The sequence below is a fragment of the Salvelinus fontinalis genome, unplaced genomic scaffold, assembly GCF_029448725.1.
Source record: "Salvelinus fontinalis isolate EN_2023a unplaced genomic scaffold, ASM2944872v1 scaffold_0231, whole genome shotgun sequence".
In the NCBI taxonomy this organism is placed as follows: domain Eukaryota; kingdom Metazoa; phylum Chordata; class Actinopteri; order Salmoniformes; family Salmonidae; genus Salvelinus; species Salvelinus fontinalis.
The window spans coordinates 215354-235573 of NW_026600440.1; the positions used below are offsets into that span (position 1 = coordinate 215354).

The 20220-nt window shown below is 42.9% G+C and overlaps 2 protein-coding genes across 2 annotated transcripts in view; both read left to right on the plus strand.

Moving 5' to 3' along the window:
• aamp (angio-associated, migratory cell protein) overlaps positions 1-3279 on the plus strand; it is an 8279-nt gene extending 5000 nt beyond the window's left edge. The window contains exons 8-11 of the mRNA XM_055912911.1: positions 434-525; positions 646-736; positions 876-1030; positions 1201-3279. Coding sequence (XP_055768886.1) covers positions 434-525; positions 646-736; positions 876-1030; positions 1201-1276 — 414 coding nt within the window. The 3' untranslated portion in view covers positions 1277-3279. The remainder of the gene's footprint in view (positions 1-433; positions 526-645; positions 737-875; positions 1031-1200) is intronic.
• A 5393-nt stretch (positions 3280-8672) lies between these two features.
• Positions 8673-15220, plus strand: LOC129844795 (G-protein coupled bile acid receptor 1-like). Its single transcript, XM_055912926.1, has 2 exons — positions 8673-8909; positions 13998-15220. Exon 2 carries the CDS (start codon positions 14105-14107, stop codon positions 15167-15169), a length of 1065 nt encoding a protein of 354 aa, XP_055768901.1. The 5' UTR covers positions 8673-8909; positions 13998-14104; the 3' UTR covers positions 15170-15220.
• Positions 15221-20220: the final 5000 nt, after the last annotated feature.

Below are 20220 nucleotides of genomic sequence, written 5' to 3' on the forward strand. Positions count from 1 at the left end.
AGGATAGAGGACACGTAACTACTGTAGGATAGAGGACACGTAACTACTGTAGGATAGAGGACACGTAACTACTGTAGGATAGAGGACACGTAGGATAGAGGACACGTAACTACTGTAGGATAGAGGACACGTAGGATAGAGGACACGTAACTACTGTAGGATAGAGGACACGTAGGATAGAGGATACGTAACTACTGGAGCTACGGTAGAGGACACGTACAGAGGATAGTGGGAATGAAAACAGTACTTCTGTGTTTACGTGGTGGGACAGATGACGTGATGACATGGGGAGATTGACATGCATTATTCACAAGAAAAGGTTCTGTCAGGTGTTCAATGGACCAACATGTAATGGGTTTTAGAGATGTGCTGTCCTGCTACTTGTCAGTTGGTATATGCTGTATAACTGGAATGTATCTAATGGTGTGTGTAGGTGTTGGGCGTGTTCTCTGTGGACGGGGGCAAAGCCTCTCAGGAGGATGCTGAGGAGACCAACTCGGTGGAGTCAGTGGGGTTCTGCAATGTGTAAGACTTCATGTTTTTAACATAAGACCAGAATCACAAGTTAACCTTAAATTAACTACATGGCATAAGGTGTGTAACAGTTGCCATGGTTTGAACGATGCCGTGTTCTCTGTTGTCCAGGTTGCCCCTGATAGCGGTGGCGTATCTGTATGGGACCCTGGCTATCTATGACCTCTCCTCACAGGTCCTCAGGCACAAGTGTCAGCACCAGGTAAGAAACCAGCCATCCAACAGGCTCACAACTCCCAACCAAACCCCCAATAAACCTCTGATCGTGGATTGTAGAGACGTGTTGCTCTGCTGTTTTCATATACCTTGTTATATGCTCTATAACCGACTGTGTGTGTCAGGCTGGCATTGTTAAACTGCAGTGGGAGGAGTCATCCTCTGTGGTGTCCACTTGTTGTCTGGACGGGGCGGTGAGGCTGTGGGATGCCCGCTCGGGAACCATGGTGTCAGAGTACCGCGGCCACCAGGCGGAGATCCTCGACTTCACACTCAACAGGTACACACACACCTAAGTCTCCGCTAATCACAGTTCCTAACCTTTTCAATTAGGCTCATGAACAAAACGTCTGACCCTGTATCAGTGGTTATGGGGAAGTTGTATTCTACGTACTTGAGAAAGAAAGACTCCTGTTCTCATCTCTGACTCTCTCTCCTCCTCCCTCACAGAGAAGCCTCTATGGCGGTCACTGCCTCTGGAGACCACCAGGCCAAAGTCTTCTGCCTCCAACGACCAGACCGTTAATCAGAGGGAGAAAGAGTGAGAGAAATGTGGATGGACTCAACTCCGATCGCGCTTTGTCCACAATGCACCTTAAAGGCAATGTTCCCGTTTTTGTGGAGTCTGTTTTAACGGTGGACACTGCATATAACGGCTCAATCCAAAGTTGTCCTTTAAATGGCGCATTGTCAACAAAGCGCGATCGGATTGAATCCCAGCCTTTCATTGGGTTTTCTCACAACTGAGGGTTTTTGAACTGTCTTGTATCGATTGTGGTCTGTCTGATCTATAGTAGACCTGCAGTGTTCTAGAAGGTTCTAGAACTGCCAGCCATTGTACTCAGGTTTCTCAAGTAGAACCCACACAAAATATATTCATTCTACGTGGTGTGGTAGTGTAGTTGTTGGAACACGTCAACCTGGAGGCAATGAAGCATCTAACAGTCGACCAATGGGATCCGTCGTGTGGTCTGTGATTTATCACTAAATACACTTACATCTACACCTTGGTGTTCACTGCGATTTGGTTTGATGACAATTATGAATACACAATAAGGTAATGGAGCTACGTAGAGATGGAGATCTCGATGTCCCCATCATTTCTGGTGAGTTGTGGAGTGTAATCCTCACTTTCCCCCTAAATCACCCCAAATGATGTAAACTCAACCTTCTGTAAATACACTGCTCAAAAAAATAAAGGGAACACTAAAATAACACATCCTAGATCTGAATGAATGAAATATTCTTATTAAATACTTTTTTCTTTACATAGTTGAATGTTCTGATAACAAAATCACACAAAAATGATCAATGTAAATCAAATGTATCAACCCATGGAGGTCTGGATTTGGACACAGCAAACCTTCTTACCATAGCTCGCATTGATGTGCCATCCTGGATGAGCTGCACTACCTGAGCCAGTTGTGTGGGTTGTAGATTCCGTCTCATGCTACCACTAGAGAGAGCACCGCCAGCATTCAAAAGTGACCAAAACATCAGCCAGGAAGCATAGGAACTGAGAAGTGGTCTGTGGTCACCACCTGCAGAATCACTCCTTTATTGGGGGTGTCTTGCTAATTGCCTATAATTTCTACCTTTTGTCTATTCCATTTGCACAACAGCATGTGAAATTTATTGTCAATCAGTGTTGCTTCCTAAGTGGACAGTTTGATTTCACAGAAGTGTGATTGACTTGGAGTTACATTGTGTTGTTTAAGTGTTCCCTTTATTTTTTTGAGCAGTGTATATTGGGCCCTGTTGAAATGCTTTAGAAATGCATCTGTCTGTCCTTTTCTGAAGTAATCACGAATCTGAGTTAGTTGGATTGGTGGAAGTAATGTGATAACTTTGCTTTCCCCTACTCCATCACTGACCTTAAGGAAACATGGAAGGAAGGGTCCATCTCTGAAGTATTGGGACAGAGCCATGGGCTTTGTTCTGCTGTTTGTTGGAACCATTTAAGACGTTTTCAACCCAAGTCTCTAGGTTGCATCAGCTCTGCCTGAGAAGGCTTTGTGCAGACCGTCATTGAGTCACATATTGTCTCTCAAATGGCACTCTATTCTCTATAGTGGCCTTCTTTTGACTAGGGCTGTGGTCAAAAGTAGTGCACTATATAGGGAATAGGGTGTGATTTGTTACACAATGTAGGGACCAGAACACTGCTGTGATTAGAGTATGATAAGCATACTACAGTCAACTGCATCATCAGGAGATGCCCTAATTTGTTGTTGTAAGCTTGGATCTGTGAGCTTGATCTAATGCATTCAGCCACGCTACAGGGTGGCCGAGCCAAAATAGCTTCTAGGCTAATCTAACATTATACAGATATGACTCAGATACAGTGCATCTGGAAAGTATTCAGACCCCTTGGCCGTTTCCACATTTTGTTACGTTACAGCCCTTATTCAAAAATGTATTAAATAAAAAATGTTCCTCAATCTACACACAATACCCCATAATGACAAAGCGAAAACATTTTTTTTTGTTTTTTTGTGCAAATGTATTAAAATAAAAACTGATACCGTATTTACATAACTATTCAGACCCTTTGCTATGAGACTTGTAATTGACCTCAGGTGCATCCTGTTTCCATTGATCATCCTTGATGTTTCTACAACTTGATTGGAGTCCACCTGTGGTAAAATCAATTGATTGGACATGATTTAGAAAGGCACACACCTGTCTATATAAGGTCCCACAGTTGACAGTGCATGTTAGAACTAAAATCAAGCCATGAGGTTGAAGGAATTGTCTGTAGAGCGCCGAGACGACAGGATTGTGTCGAGCCACAGATCTGGGGAAGGGTACCAAAGAATGTATGCAGTATTGAAGGTACCCAAGAGATGCTAAGCTACAGGACTGTTTTGAGTCTGTAATACCAACATGTTTCAAGCAGACCACCATAGTCCCTGTGCCTAAGAACACTAAGGTAATCTGCTTAAATTACTATCGACCTGAGGCACTCACGTCTGTAGCCATGACGTGCTTTGAAAGGCTGGTCATGGCTCACATCAACACCATTATCCCAGAAACCGTAGACCCACTTCAATTTGCATACCGCCCCAACAGATCCACAGATGATGCAATCTCTATTGCACTCCACACTGCCCTTTGCCACCTTGACAAAAGGAACACCTATGTGAGAGTGCTATTCGTTGACTACAGCTCAGTGTTCAACACCATAGTGCCCTCAAAGCTCATAAATAAGCTAAGGACCCTGGAACTAAACACCTCCCTCTGCAACTGGAAACTGGACTTCCTGATGGGCCCCCCCCCAGGTGGTAAGGGTAGGTAACAACACATCCGCCACGCTGATCTTCAACACGGGGGCCTCTCAGGGGTGCATGCTCAGTCCCCTCCTGTACTCCCTGTTCACTCATGACTGCACGGCCAGACACGACTCCAATGCCATCAGTAAGTTTGCCGATGACATAACAGTGGTAGGCCTGATCCCCGACAACGACGAGACAGCCTATAGGGAGGAGGTCAGAGACCTGGCTGTGTGGTGCCAGGACAATAACTTCTCCCTCAACATGATCAAGACAAAGGAGATGATTGTGGACTTCAGGAAATGGAGGACCGAGCACACCCCCATTCTCATCGACGGGGCTGTAGTGGAGCAGGTTGAGAGCTTCAAGTTCCTTGTTGTCCACATCACCAACAAACTAACATGGTCCAAGCACACCAAGACAGTCGGAAGAGAGCACGATAAAACCTATTCCCCCCTCAGAAGACTGAAAAGATTTGGCATTGGTCCTCAGATCCCAAAAGGTTCTACACCTGCACCATCGAGAGCATCCTGACTGGTTACATCACTGCCTGGTATGGCAACTGCTCGGCCTCCGACCGCAAGGCACTACAGAGGGTAGTGCGTACGGCCAAGTAAATCACTTGGGCCAAGCTTCCTGCCATCCAGGACCTCTATACCAGGTGGTGTCAGAGGATGGCCCTAGAAATTGTCAAATACTCCAGCCGCTCTAGTCATAGACCGTTCTCTCTGCTACCAGACGGCAAGCGGTACAAGAGCGCCAAGTCTAGGTCCAAGAGGCTTCTAAACAGTTCTACCCCCAAGCCATAAGACTCCTGAACATCTAATCAAATGGCTACCCAGAATAGTTGCATTGCCCCCCCCCCCCCCCTCCTCCTGTGTATTGTCTTGCTATTGTTATTTTACTGCTGCTCTTTAATTACTTGTTACTTTTCTTCTTTTTTTTTTTACTGCATTGTCGGTAAGTAAGCATTTCACTGTAAGGTCTACCTACACCTGTTGTATTTGGCGCATGTGATAAATACAATTTGATTTGAACACAGTGACCTCCATCATTCTTAAATGAAAGAAGTTTGGGAACCATCAAGACACTTCCTATAGCTGGCCACCCGGCCAAACTGAGCAATCAGGGGAGAAGGGCCTTGGTCAGGTAGGTGACCAAGAACCCAATGGTCACTCTGACAGAGCTCCAGAGTTCTTCTGTGGAGATTGAAGAACCTTCCAGAGGGACAACCATCTCTGCAGCACTCCACCAATCAGGCCTTTATGGTAGTGGCCAGATGGAAGCCACTAAAAGGCACATGACAGCCCGCTTGGAGTTTGCCAAACGGCACCTAAAGGACAGAAACAAGATTCTCTGGCCTGAATGCCAATTGCCATGTCTGGAGGAAACCAGGCATCGCTCATCACCTGGCCAACACCATCCCTACGGTGAAGCATGGTGGTTGCAGCATCATGCTGTGGGGATGGCAGGGACTGGCAGGGACTGGGAGTCGGTGGCAGGGACTGGGAGACTAGTCAGCATCGAAGGAAAGATGATCAGAGGAAAGTACAGCAAGATCTTTGATGAAAACCTGCTCCAGAACGCTCAGGACCACCGACTGGGGCGACGGTTCACCCTCCAACAGGACAACGACCCTAAGCACACAGCCAAGACAACCCAGGAATGGCTTCGGGACAAGTCTCTGAATGTCCTTGAGTGGCCCAGCCAGAGCCCAGACTTGAACCCGATCGAACATCTTTGGAGAGACCTGATAATGTGACGCTCCCCATCCAACCTTACAGAGCTTGAGAGGATCTGAAGAGAAGAAGGGGAGTAAAACATGTTTATGTTTTGGGTTCTAATGGGGTTACGACAGTAGAACTAAGCTAATGGGGCATTTAAAGTTATATTTTTTAAGAATCAGTGGCTATATATCTTGATTTTATTCGTCAAATGTATTCTAGCTTTAAAAGGGGAAAGCACATACATAAAGTGTAGGAAAATCTAGGTGAGGATACCCTCCAGTGGGGGGGGCTACAACAAAAATGTGTGCTGCTGGGGGTTCTGGAGGACTGGAGTTGAGAAAGTTAGGCTACCATATTTCCTGTGAACCCGAGGGGCTAAAATGATCTCCTGTGTCATGACAAGCCCTTTCCTCTAGGAAAAGCCTCATAAGCAGATGTTTATGTCCCGTAAGAATGTAATGATATTGCTGTTTTATTGCAGTGGCCTATATATTCTACCCAGCAGGAAATGCATTAGCCAAGTAGCTACTGTTTTGTTGCTATGCCAATGCTTGTGAAATGTCTACCTCTTTACCAAACTGGTCTTTAGAGAGAGTGTGTGGGAGGGACAGAGCTAGTATAACAGAAAGACCAAGGCATTATCACATTTTATAGGTGTGTTTAGTAGTTGTTTGTCAGGATTTGCAAAGGCCCAAGTACAGTAACACTAACTATCCTCATCTAATTCCTATTTCATCATGTGTGGGTTTTAATATAGCTGAAGGATAGTGCTTTATCCTCTGTTGTAGTTGGTTGCCAGGCTCCAATGAGACTGTGTATGATTGGTCACGGATATGGTGATGAAACCCAGACAGGGACGATACAGGTCTGGAGAACTCTACAGTCAGATGCACAGGAAGCTACTGGGTATAACGTATGGTTTCCACCGCCATCACTCTTCTCCTCTCATCCCTCTATATATACTATATCCTCCTACATCATTCCACTCTCCTCTCAATCCTCCCATTTTATCTGTCTATTCCTCGCTATTGCTGCCATCACTCCCTCTTCTCATGTCGGAATTCTCCCCCTCCTTCCATCAATCCATTCCATCCATAGCCCTCCTCCCCAATCCCTCCTTTTACCACTCACCTGCTTTCTTATCTCTCTATTCCATCCATCACCTTCCTCCTCTCCTTCCTCTATTCCCCCTCTTCCACACCTCTGTTACTCATCTCCATCAGAGGGGAAACAAAACAACTGTCTCCCAGGACAGTGAGCCCAAGCACTTATTTCCTACATCTGGATTTCTCAAACCATCCCAACTGTGATGCTGTTGACACACTCGTTCTGTGTGCACCTGCACGCGCCGTGTGCCAATGTGCTTTAAATACCTAGTGTGGCATGACCTTCATATTTCATGTCAGTCATACAACAGAGACCCCTTTTGCTACATACATACAAACGTCCACACAACATCCTCTCAACGTTACCTCAGCTTATGGGCATGGCTGGGGTAGGTTGGAGCTGGCCTGGCGACCTGGCAAAAGTAACACCTGCGACGCGTGTAATTGGTCTTAGAGCGATATGAGGATTTTATGTTTGTCTGTCGCAGTGCCACTGCTAACGTTAGTGTTTTTGGCCTCAAAGGTTAATGTGTGTGTGTGTTTATCACAAAAGGAGCTGCCCAGGGATTTAGCACCAGCCTGTCTCTAAGGATTTACAGCCTGTGAGAGGTAGTTAGTGGAATTCAATAGGGGTCACACCACAAAGAGAGTAAAGGCTACTGTAGCAAACCGATACAGTGAGAAAGAGGTGGTTATATTACATGTAAAAGTCAACACATTTATTATTACAGCTATGTTTATTACCCTTTACTAAGTCAGTTGACTGAGAACACAATGATTCGTGGGAGATATGGGGAGAGTTGTGGCTGAGATTCTCCAAATAGCTTTGGAGAACCATATTATTTATAGAAGTTTCTAGAGAACTAGATAAAATGAGAATCATTTCAATTGTCTTTTTGCTGTTCTCTATAAATAGCTTTGGAGAATCATATCATTTATAGAAGTTTCTAGAGAACTAGATAAAAGGAGAATCATTTCTACTATTTTAGTTTTTTTGCTCTTGTATTTCCTAGAAGACAGAAATCCTAAAAGTGAGGAGCCTTTTGGTTTATGTCTGAGTGTTCTCTGTCATCTTCCTCTCTCAACTGACTGATAACCCTCCATATTGTATTATATGTGTGTGTGTGTATGTTTGTATTGTGTGTGTGTGTGTGTCGTTCCTGCACAATGTCTCGTTAGCTAGCAGGCTTTGGAGAAGAGTTGTGTTTAAAAGCGTTATCACATTGGAAGCTACGGGCCCCCAGTGCTACGGACCAATCCGTCTCATTGCCAAGTCCAAACTATTGCGGAGGGAGTCTGTGTTTATACAGCATAACTGGCCGACTGGAAGCCCGGCCGTCCAACTACAGACATGTTTAAAGATGACGCATATTTGACCAGCTCTATGGATTAATATACTGTATATACCGTTAGGTGTAAATGTTTGCAAAGGACATACATTCATAGGAATCTTGTGTTGCATACAGGAGCATCTGGGGTTGTGTATAGAGAAGTAAGGCATGTGTGCGTTGGTGGCCCGGTGGAAAAGGAACATATCGAAGAGGATAGTTGTAGACATGTAGTTCAACACATGATCTTCATTCATAATGGCCAATCATTTCTTCATTTAAGATGGCCAATAAGGCATCATTTCATATACACATCCGCAGTCCACCCATTTCCCAAATGTGAATAGTCCCTTTAGCTCTGTTGTGGCACCTGACTCTGACAGCAACTCACTGCTTACAGGCACTGCTCCCACTTTCCCTCTCTGAGTGTACTTCCCCTTTAAGACCCAGCATCTGTTAGGAAGCCCCTGCACTCAGCTCCTCTCTGCCTCACCACAAGGGCTTTCTGAGGGGCAGCAGGACAGTTCTCTGTAGCGTTGGCTAGATTCACCACAGGGAGTGTGTGTAGTGTGGCAAGTCACAGAGGAGAAAGGGTGTTATTTGGGATCTATAGGGTATTGATATAAGCTATACCTGTCTGTGGCATACACCTGTTCTCTAATCAAATGATGATAAGGCGTTTCTCCTTCACAGGGAACCGACGACTGAATCTCTTGTCCTACAAAGGTGAGCTTTGTCTTCAACACCATTTTCTTGTAATGGACATATGAATCAAGACATAAATCACACAAGCATTTAGGGTTCTTCAACCTGAGGAGTTGGAGCTCAGTTAAAAAGTTGACTTGACTAAACCTTAATTATAAGGATCAAATTACTGTAAAATGAAAATGTACATTTGCCTTTTTACTGTAAAACGATCAAAAGTAAATGAGTATTTTGTTATAGGAGGATTTTCTAACAGGAGAAACACAGTTACATCCGGCTGTAACCCAGTGTTTGGTAATCCTGGTCCTGCTTTAGCACTACACACCTGATTCAAATGGTCAACTCATCATCAAGCTTTGATTTTAATCAGGTGTGTTAGTGCTAAGGCAAACACTAAAATGTGCACTCCTTCGGTTCCACAGGACCAGGATTAAGAAACACTCCTCTCTAACCTACCATTTCTCTGAGCAATGCATCTTATTCAGGGATGGGCAACTCCAGTCCTCGGTCGGAGTAGTGTCACACTTTATCCACATCCCTAGCAAACACAGCTGATTTAAACTAATTGAATTCTAAACTGAAGATCATGATTAGTTGATTATTGGAGTCAGGTGTGTTAGATGGGGCTGGGGCAAAAGTGTGACACCAATCAGGCCCCCGAGGACTGGAGTTGCCCATCCCTGATCTAAATGAACACTCCATTTTGAAAGAATGGAAGCCATTCATTTAACCCATTTGTATAGGGTTGACAAGATGTAATGGGTTGACAAGGGAGTACAGGTTCTGCGTTAGTCCATGGGAGGATCCTGTATGTTACAGTTCATCCATAACATCACATTAACCCACTGTCTCTTACAAGGACATCTGTTACCACGCCACTGTCAAACTGCAAGGAGTCTTTTCTCTGTATGTTTTCGAAAGCAGTTTTTCACTGGTTCCTTTAAGCAAAGGAGTCAAAAGGTTGGCTTTGTACAAATCAAATTGTATTGGTCACATACACATGGTTAGCAGATGTTATTGCGAGTGTAGCGAAATGCTTCTAGATCCGACAGTGCAGCAATATATAACAGGTAATATCTAACAATTCCACAACAACACCTAATATCTAACAAATTCCACAACAAAACTTAATACACACAATCTAGTGAAGGAATGGGATGAGAATATATAAGTATAAAATAGCAGTGACAGAGCAGCTAAGATGCAATAGATAGCAAAGAATAGATAGTGAAGGATACAGCATATACATGTGAGATAAGTAATGCGAGATATGTAAACAAAGGGGCGTTATTAAAGTGACTAGTAGTAATGATAATAGTATATGCCATGAAGCAGATGCTTTTATCCAAAGCGACTTAGAGTCATGCGTGGTCCCGGGAATCAACATGTATTCTGGCGTGTTGGTTTATTACCTTTAGGCACATTACAACACATCATTAAGACAGCTTCAACTTGTAAAATAGGGCTACAGATGTAGGATCTTAATCTGAGCCAATTTTCTACAGCAGGAGGATAATCCTGCAGCAACAGGAAATGTGAATTATGTGGACTATAATTTAATGAAAAAATAAAATAATTGTAGAGGTTAGTACGTTTTTCGTTAGTATTTTATTAGGGTCCATGTTAGCTACAGCCAAAGCTGCAGCTACTCTTCCTGGGGTCCACACAAAACATAAAACAGAACATAATACAGAACATGAATAGACAATTACAGCTGAAGGACAGAGCAACATAAAATGACAATACATAGCATTAATACAGGTACAGAGCTACATAAAATGACAATACATAGCATTAATACAGGTACAGAGCTATATTTTTAAAATAAGAATACACACTCATGTTATTATGCCTTAGCAATCCATGTACACACAATAGTATCTACACTGCAGTCATCCATTTTGTTACAGTTGCTTAATGTTACAATTGCAGCTCCTGATCCTAATCTCTCGGAACCAGTTGTTCTGTAAACACTAGCGAGAATCTCACAACATTAGAAACCACCCGTATACAATATGATTCATAGATGCTACTGAATGCAAGTGCAACGAAAAAACAACAATGGAAAAGCAACGGTTCTTCCAGCTAAGACTTCAACCACTGTTTTCACCATAGCAGCCGGGCCATTCAGCTCATAAATGAGCTACAAATTAAGTTGTCTCCCCGCTAAGGCTTCAATTTAATCCTTCACTTCAGCAATCGTGTTGGAGTTTTCTCCAGCTAAAGTTTCAATTTAGTCCTTCACTTCAGCTACATACGTGGTCTTTTTAGAGAGCCATCTGTTCAAATCTGTTCAAATCAAGTTGGGCATTTTAAAGTGGAAATTACATACTTTAGAAGCCTTTTTAAACCTTAAATACACTACAGGTTTGCATTTCCTGCTTTGCAAGAAAATCCTCAGCTACAAATGCGTGATCAAATTAAGACCCTACATCTGTACATGAGGGTGTTACTGTATGTGAGACAATGTATCTCACATAGAAATGTGTCTAGGAACGCTTAGCTTTTTCCAGTGTGGTGTCACTCTCTACAACCCTGCATTAGTTGTGCTAGTCTACCCTCAGCCAGCTGGGTCCAGAAATTACAGAAGCATAAAAGAAGGTGTATGATAACTAACCACAAAGTCTGACCTGATGGGGTCTGTTCAGTACACTCTTGGAAAAAAGGGATCCAAAAGGGTTCTTTGGTTGTCCTCATAGGAGAACCCTTTTTGGTTCCAGGGAGAAACCTTTTTAGTTCCACATAGAACCCTTTTGGGTTCCATGTAGAACCCTCTGTGGAAAGGGTCCTACCTGGAACTCAAAAGGGTTCTACCTGGAAGCAAAAGGGTTCTTCAAAGGGTTCCCCTTTGGGGACAGTCCAATAACACTTTTAGGTTCTAGTCAGCAATTATTTTTCTAAGAGTGAAGTGTGCAAGCTTACAAAACAAATACATTTAGAAATTCTATATGACAAGCAATTGTATATAATATATATCCATTATATTTCTATCAAAACATTCAGATAGAAATGTATAGCATATTGCGCTTTCATTGTCAACTCTACCCCCCCCCCCCCCCCCCCCAAATATGATTGCCTGTCATATACAGTAATATATTGCTTTCATTGTATCAACTCTACCCCCCCCCCCCCAAATGATTGCCTGTCATACACTGTAGGATATTGCTTTCATTTTGTCAACTCTACCCCCCCCCCCCCAAATATGATTGCCTGTCATATACAGTAATATAGATATAGGGCTTTCATTGTGTCAACTCTACCCCCCCAAATATGATTTCCTGTCATATACAGTAATATAGGGCTTTCATTGTGTCAACTCTACCCCCCCCCCCCCCCATAAATATGATTGCCTGTCATATACAGTAATATAGGGCTTTCATTTTGTCAACTCTACCCCCCCCCCCCCCCCCCCTAAATATGATTGCCTGTCATACACAGTAATATAGGGCTTTCATTGTGTCAACTCTACCCCCCCAAATATGATTTCCTGTCATATACAGTAATATAGGGCTTTCATTGTGTCAACTCTACCCCCCCCCCCATAAATATGATTGCCTGTCATATACAGTAATATAGGGCTTTCATTTTGTCAACTCTACCCCCCCCCCCCCCCCCCCTAAATATGATTGCCTGTCATATACAGTAATATAGATATAGGGCTTTCATTGTGTCAACTCTACCCCCCCCCCCCAATATGATTGCCTGTCATATACAGTAATATAGGGCTTTTATTTTGTCAACTCTACCCCCCCTAAATATGATTGCCTGTCATCTGTCATATACAGTAATATAGGGCTTTCATTGTGTCAACTCTACCCCCCCCCCCCCCCCCCCCCCTAAATATGATTGCCTGTCATATACAGTGATATAGGGCTTTCATTGTGTCAACTCTACCCCCCCCCCCTAAATATGATTGCCTGTCATACACAGTAATATAGGGCTTTCATTGTGTCAACTCTACCCCCCCTAAATATGATTGCCTGTCATATACAGTAATATAGGGCTTTCATTGTGTCAACTCTACCCCCCCCTAAATATGATAGCCTGTCATATACAGTGATATAGGGCTTTCATTGTGTCAACTCTACCCCCCCCCCCCCCCTAAATATGATTGCCTGTCATACACAGTAATATAGGGCTTTCATTGTGTCAACTCTACCCCCCCCCTAAATATGATTGCCTGTCATATACAGTAATATAGGGCTTTCATTGTGTCAACTCTACCCCCCCTAAATATGATAGCTTGTCATATACAGTGATATAGGGCTTTCATTGTGTCAACTCTACCCCCCCCCCCCCTAAATATGATTGCCTGTCATATACAGTGATATAGGGCTTTCATTGTGTCAACTCTACCCCCCCCTAAATATGATTGCCTGTCATATACAGTGATATAGGGCTTTCATTGTGTCAACTCTACCCTCCCCCTAAATATGATTGCCTGTCATACACAGTAATATAGGGCTTTCATTGTGTCAACTCTACCCCCCCAGTTGTTGTCCCTCTCTCTTCCTGCCTATTCAGACCAAAGGCTTGATATTACATTTCCTTTGGGATCAATCTCCGTGGACCGCAGCAGTCTGCAGGAAGAAAACAAAGACACTCGTCTTTTAAACATTCCTCTCTCTTACGCTGGGGCAATGGAGAGGAAACAGCAATCGTGCGGCCATGATGACTGTTGTAATTGTGTTTAAAGAGATAACATCTACGTACATCTATCTACAAGTGGAGAGACAGAACACGAAGACACTGTTTCACCTAAATAGGCCATTTAACCAATAAACTAGGGTTATTTAATTACAGACCCTCAAGCACTGATGTACTGCTGGGAACCTTTTCTGCCTGATTTGTTGATCAGTTAATACCATTGATATGTGATGCTAGAGATAGAGGCTATTTCAGGGGTCCAAGCCTGTCTTGCTTGACACACTGGGTTTACAGCATCATATGGTCTCTAGACTCTCTAGTTTGCGTTTACATTTACATGTCGGTCATTTAGCCAACATTCTTATCCAGAGCCACTAACAGGCAGTTTGTTTTTGAGCTCTGAAAATATCATGCTCCATGACCTCTGGTCTCACTGTATTCTGTCTGTCTGTCTTCACCCAGGCTTCCTGCAGTTTAATGGGAGCTGTGGAAGTCTCCGTAGCAGTGAGGGCAAAGGTCTGGCATACTAAGGACAACTGTGGAGGAACACGACCACCGCAACCGCAGCCATGGATGACCTGGCCAATGACTCTGCTGTGCGGCCGCTGCTGTCGGAGGCACGTCTCATCTACGCCATCACCGTGCCGCTGTCCACCGCCATCATCCTAGCCAACCTGGTCATCATCCTGGGCATCTCCTGTAACCGTCAGCTCTACAACACCCCAAACTACTTCTTCCTGAGCCTGCTAGTGGCTGACCTGTGTACGGGCGTGGCCCTGCCGTTCATCCCCTGGATGGGACTCAACCGCCCGCTGAGTTTTAGCTCCTGTCTCCTGGTTCATATTTTTCCTAATTTCTTGTTCCTGGCGTTCCTGTTTAACCTGGTGATAGTTCATTATGAGAGGTACATGTGCATCGTGAGTCCGTTACATTATAGTAGCTTCTGGGTTCACCGCCGCTTCCCGCTGGTGCTGCTCGCCGTGTGGGCGCCGCCACTGCTCTACGCCTCCCTGCCCGCCTTCGGCTGGAACAACCGGGCCGGCCCAGGGTGGAACGGCTGCTGCTCGTTTAACGACACGGGCGCACCGGTGAACTGTTCGACAATGGTGGCAGCGGTAGCGGCGCCGGGAGGCTCCGAGTGCTGCTCTTACAGACGGGTCTTCCCCAATGCCTTCATCTACCTCGAGGTGTACGGGCTGCTGGCGCCTGCCATCCTGTCCATCGCGGGCATGACGGGACGTGTGCTGTGGATCACCCGGGGCCAGATGAAGGACATCTGCCGGCTGCACCGCTCCGTGACGACAAGGGGGGGCGGTCAGGCCTCGGAACGGGAGCAGCGGCTCAACCTCCGCTACACGCGCTGCGTGGCCGCCGTGTCGCTGACCTTCCTGGCCTGCTGGGTGCCCTACATCATCTACATACACGTCTGCGTGGCGTTTCTGCTCAGCAAGGAGACGCGCGGGAACTCCACCACACACATCGTGCTGTCGTGCACGGGGATCGGGAGCATGGCAGTGATGCCGCTGGTTCTGGGGCTGGCCAACAGGCAGTACACGGACCCGGTGAGGAAACTCCTCCATAAACTCCGAGACCGATGGAGACGGAGACAGGACTCTGAGGATATGGCTCTCTGAGTAGCCAGGACAGGACTGCTCTCACTTTGTGGATGGACGTGTAGGATTATAAATGGGGATTATAGCATATGGATGATGATATTGAGTGCAGTGGCGCTCCGAGTCTATGGACTCTAGCTGTAAGGGAGAAGTTGCAGAAAGACCCCATTCGATGTGCAGGACTAGTAGGGTTGCCCCACCTCTCCCATGTCTGTCAATTTATAGTCACAGCATTGAAAGCATGTGTGACTCTTGCCATTGGGGCCATTGAGTGTGTTCTGTTTAAAGCCATCATGTGTACACTATTTGGGTAGTCATAATAAATTCAAAACAATCCCTGTAAAAGTCACCAATCTTTTATTTTTCAAGTCAAGTTGATTCAATCCATTAGAGATAAACATAATGTTATGAATTATCAACAGAGGCCTGAATTATGATCAACTGGGCTCATTTGGATATAAAAGAGCAGATGGGTTGAATTAAGATGGATCTAATTGACTACTCCATCAATCACTACAGCATCTCATCTCCTCCCCCTCTCTTTCTCTCTCTCCCTCTATCTTTCTCTCTCTCTCACTCTCTCTCTCTCTGTCCCTCTCTCTCTCTCTCTCTCTCTTTCTCTCTTTCCCATCTCTATCTCTCCCTCTCTCTCTCTCTTTCCCTCTACCTATCTTTCTCTTTCCCATCTCTCTCTCTCTCTCTCACACACTTTCTCTCCCTCCATAGTCTTTATCTGGTGCTGGTATGTGCTCTGAACAGGAAAGAGGGGTGTGCTCTGTGCTCCTCCGCAGTCCAAAATACATCTGGAACACAGGGGAGTGATTAGAACTCTTAGATTCTAACATTTAGATCACATTTGAAAAGAGCCAGACAGGAAGTGAAGTTCTTTAGGTTACACCATATCTGGGAAGATAATCATCTTGCCAAAATTTAAATGATCTTTACAAAATTGAAGTGAAAACAAGAATGGTTCTTTCATTGTCTGCCTATTTGTAAGTCTGTATCAGTGTGCTAAGAATCCTTGAAGCAAGACTGTTTAATCTACTGTTTTCTAATAGCCCTCAAACAGGGTTGGTCATATTCACAGTTTGATGTGCAAAGTTTATAACGCTTCTTTATTGCCTACTCGGCAAATCAAGTATACATTTTCTATGTCTTTGTTGAAACTATAACTCGTGCATATGGGGAAAATAATAGAACTTTAGTGTGACTATTCACACTAGCTATTTGACATGTAAACATATTTTCAAATAGACTAGAGAGTGCGAGAAAGTTAAGTCCGGGTAAGAACCAGCCATGTGTAACTATAAAAGGTCTGAATTTTTACATGACGTTGAGAGAGACAGATTATTAACATGGGGTCAGAATTTTTTATGTACAATACTGTGTGTGTGTGTATGCCTTTTTGTTAGTCTGTGTGTGTTGCATTTGTCTGAGTGTGTGTGCGAGAGAGGGAGGAGTGATGGAGTGAAATATGGTAAGAGACCGGGCAGTCTCCCAGACATCCTACTATCCATCATATCCCTATCTCATCATCAGCTGGTGTTCCCAACAAGCCTCTCTGTCTGTCTCTGTCTCTCTCTATCTCTCTGTGTCTCTGTCTCTCTCTCATTCTGTTTCTCTCTGTCTCTCTTTCTTTCGCTCTCTTATCTCCATCCACCCAGAACAGTCTGAATACCACATGGAACTACAGTCTCTACTTTGAACACTAAATGAGAAACGGTCCTCATGCTAGTGTTTAACATTACCGCTGTCAAATTAGACAGTAGTGTTTAACATTACCGCTGTCATATTAGACAGTTGTGTTTAACATGACCGTTGTCAAATTAGACAGTTGTGTTTAACATTACCGCTGTCAAATTAGACAGTAGTGTTTAACATTACCGCTGTCATATTAGACAGTAGTGTTTAACATTACCGCTGTCATATTAGACAGTAGTGTTTAACATTACCGCTGTCAAATTAGACAGTTGTGTTTAACATGACCGCTGTCATATTAGACAGTAGTGTTTAACATTACCGCTGTCATATTAGACAGTAGTGTTTAACATTACCGCTGTCATATTAGACAGTAGTGTTTAACATTACCGCTGTCAAATTAGACAGTTGTGTTTAACATGACCGTTGTCATATTAGACAGTTGTGTTTAACATTACCGTTGTCATATTAGACAGTAGTGTTTAACATGACCGCTGTCATATTAGACAGTAGTGTTTAACATGACCGCTGTCATATTAGACAGTAGTGTTTAACATGACCGCTGTCATATTAGACAGTAGTGTTTAACATGACCGCTGTCATATTAGACAGTAGTGTTTAACATGACCGCTGTCATATTAGACAGTTGTGTTTAACATGACCGCTGTCATATTAGACAGTAGTGTTTAACATGACCGCTGTCATATTAGACAGTTGTGTTTAACATTACCATTGTCAAATTAGACAGTTGTGTTTAACATTACCGCTGTCAAATTAGACAGTTGTGTTTAACATTACCGCTGTCAAATTAGACAGTTGTGTTTAACATTACCGCTGTCAAATTAGACAGTTGTGTTTAACATGACCGCTGTCAAATTAGACAGTTGTGTTTAACATGACCGCTGTCAAATTAGACAGTTGTGTTTAACATTACCGCTGTCAAATTAGACAGTTGTGTTTAACATGACCGCTGTCAAATTAGACAGTTGTGTTTAACATGACCGCTGTCAAATTAGACAGTTGTGTTTAACATTACCGTTGTCATATTAGACAGTTGTGTTTAACATTACCGCTGTCATATTAGACAGTTGTGTTTAACATTACCGCTGTCAAATTAGACAGTTGTGTTTAATATTACCGCTGTCATATTAGACAGTAGTGTTTAACATGACCGCTGTCAAATTAGACAGTAGTGTTTAACATTACCGCTGTCAAATTAGACAGTAGTGTTTAACATTACCGCTGTCAAATTAGACAGTAGTGTTTAACATTACCGCTGTCATATTAGACAGTTGTGTTTAACATTACCGCTGTCATATTAGACAGTAGTGTTTAACATTACCGCTGTCAAATTAGACAGTAGTGTTTAACATGACCGTTGTCATATTAGACAGTTGTGTTTAACATTACCGCTGTCAAATTAGACAGTTGTGTTTAACATGACCGTTGTCATATTAGACAGTTGTGTTTAACATTACCGCTGTCATATTAGACAGTTGTGTTTAACATGACCGTTGTCATATTAGACAGTAGTGTTTAACATTACCGCTGTCATATTAGACAGTAGTGTTTAACATGACCGTTGTCATATTAGACAGTAGTGTTTAACATTACCGTTGTCAAATTAGACAGTTGTGTTTAACATTACCGTTGTCAAATTAGACAGTAGTGTTTAACATTACCGTTGTCATATTAGACAGTAGTGTTTAACATTACCGCTGTCATATTAGACAGTTGTGTTTAACATTACCGTTGTCAAATTAGACAGTAGTGTTTAACATGACCGTTGTCAAATTAGACAGTTGTGTTTAACATGACCGCTGTCAAATTAGACAGTTGTGTTTAACATGACCGTTGTCATATTAGACAGTTGTGTTTAACATGACCGCTGTCAAATTAGACAGTAGTGTTTAACGTTACCGTTGTCATATTAGACAGTAGTGTTTAACGTTACCGTTGTCAAATTAGACAGTAGTGTTTAACATGACCGCTGTCATATTAGACAGTAGTGTTTAACATTACCGCTGTCATATTAGACAGTAGTGTTTAACGTTACCGTTGTCAAATTAGACAGTTGTGTTTAACATGACCGCTGTCATATTAGACAGTAGTGTTTAACGTTACCGTTGTCATATTAGACAGTTGTGTTTAACGTTACCGTTGTCATATTAGACAGTTGTGTTTAACATTACCGCTGTCATATTAGACAGTAGTGTTTAACATGACCGCTGTCAAATTAGACAGTAGTGTTTAACATGACCGTTGTCATATTAGACAGTAGTGTTTAACATTACCGTTGTCATATTAGACAGTAGTGTTTAACATTACCGTTGTCATATTAGACAGTAGTGTTTAACATTACCGTTGTCAAATTAGACAGTAGTGTTTAACATTACCGTTGTCATATTAGACAGTAGTGTTTAACATGACCGTTGTCATATTAGACAGTAGTGTTTAACATTACCGTTGTCATATTAGACAGTAGTGTTTAACATTACCGCTGTCATATTAGACAGTTGTGTTTAACATTACCGTTGTCATATTAGACAGTAGTGTTTAACATTACCGTTGTCATATTAGACAGTAGTGTTTAACATTACCGTTGTCAAATTAGACAGTAGTGTTTAACATTACCGTTGTCAAATTAGACAGTAGTGTTTAACATTACCGTTGTCAAATTAGACAGTAGTGTTTAACGTTACCGTTGTCATATTAGACAGTAGTGTTTAACGTTACCGTTGTCAAATTAGACAGTAGTGTTTAACATTACCGCTGTCAAATTAGACAGTTGTGTTTAACATTACCGTTGTCAAATTAGACAGTAGTGTTTAACATGACCGCTGTCAAATTAGACAGTAGTGTTTAACATGACCGCTGTCAAATTAGACAGTAGTGTTTAACATGACCGCTGTCAAATTAGACAGTTGTGTTTAACATTACCGCTGTCAAATTAGACAGTAGTGTTTAACATTACCGCTGTCATATTAGACAGTAGTGTTTAACATTACCGCTGTCATATTAGACAGTTGTGTTTAACATGACCGTTATCATATTAGACAGTTGTGTTTAACATTACCGCTGTCAAATTAGACAGTAGTGTTTAACATTACCGCTGTCAAATTAGACAGTAGTGTTTAACATGACCGCTGTCATATTAGACAGTTGTGTTTAACATGACCGCTGTCATATTAGACAGTAGTGTTTAACATGACCGCTGTCATATTAGACAGTTGTGTTTAACATTACCGTTGTCATATTAGACAGTTGTGTTTAACATTACCGTTGTCATATTAGACAGTTGTGTTTAACATTACCGCTGTCATATTAGACAGTTGTGTTTAACATGACCGTTGTCAAATTAGACAGTAGTGTTT

Coding starts and splice junctions, on each gene's coding strand:
- LOC129844795 (XM_055912926.1), top strand. CDS start 14,105: ATGGATGACCTGGCCAATGACTCTGCTGTGCGGCCGCTGCTGTCGGAG.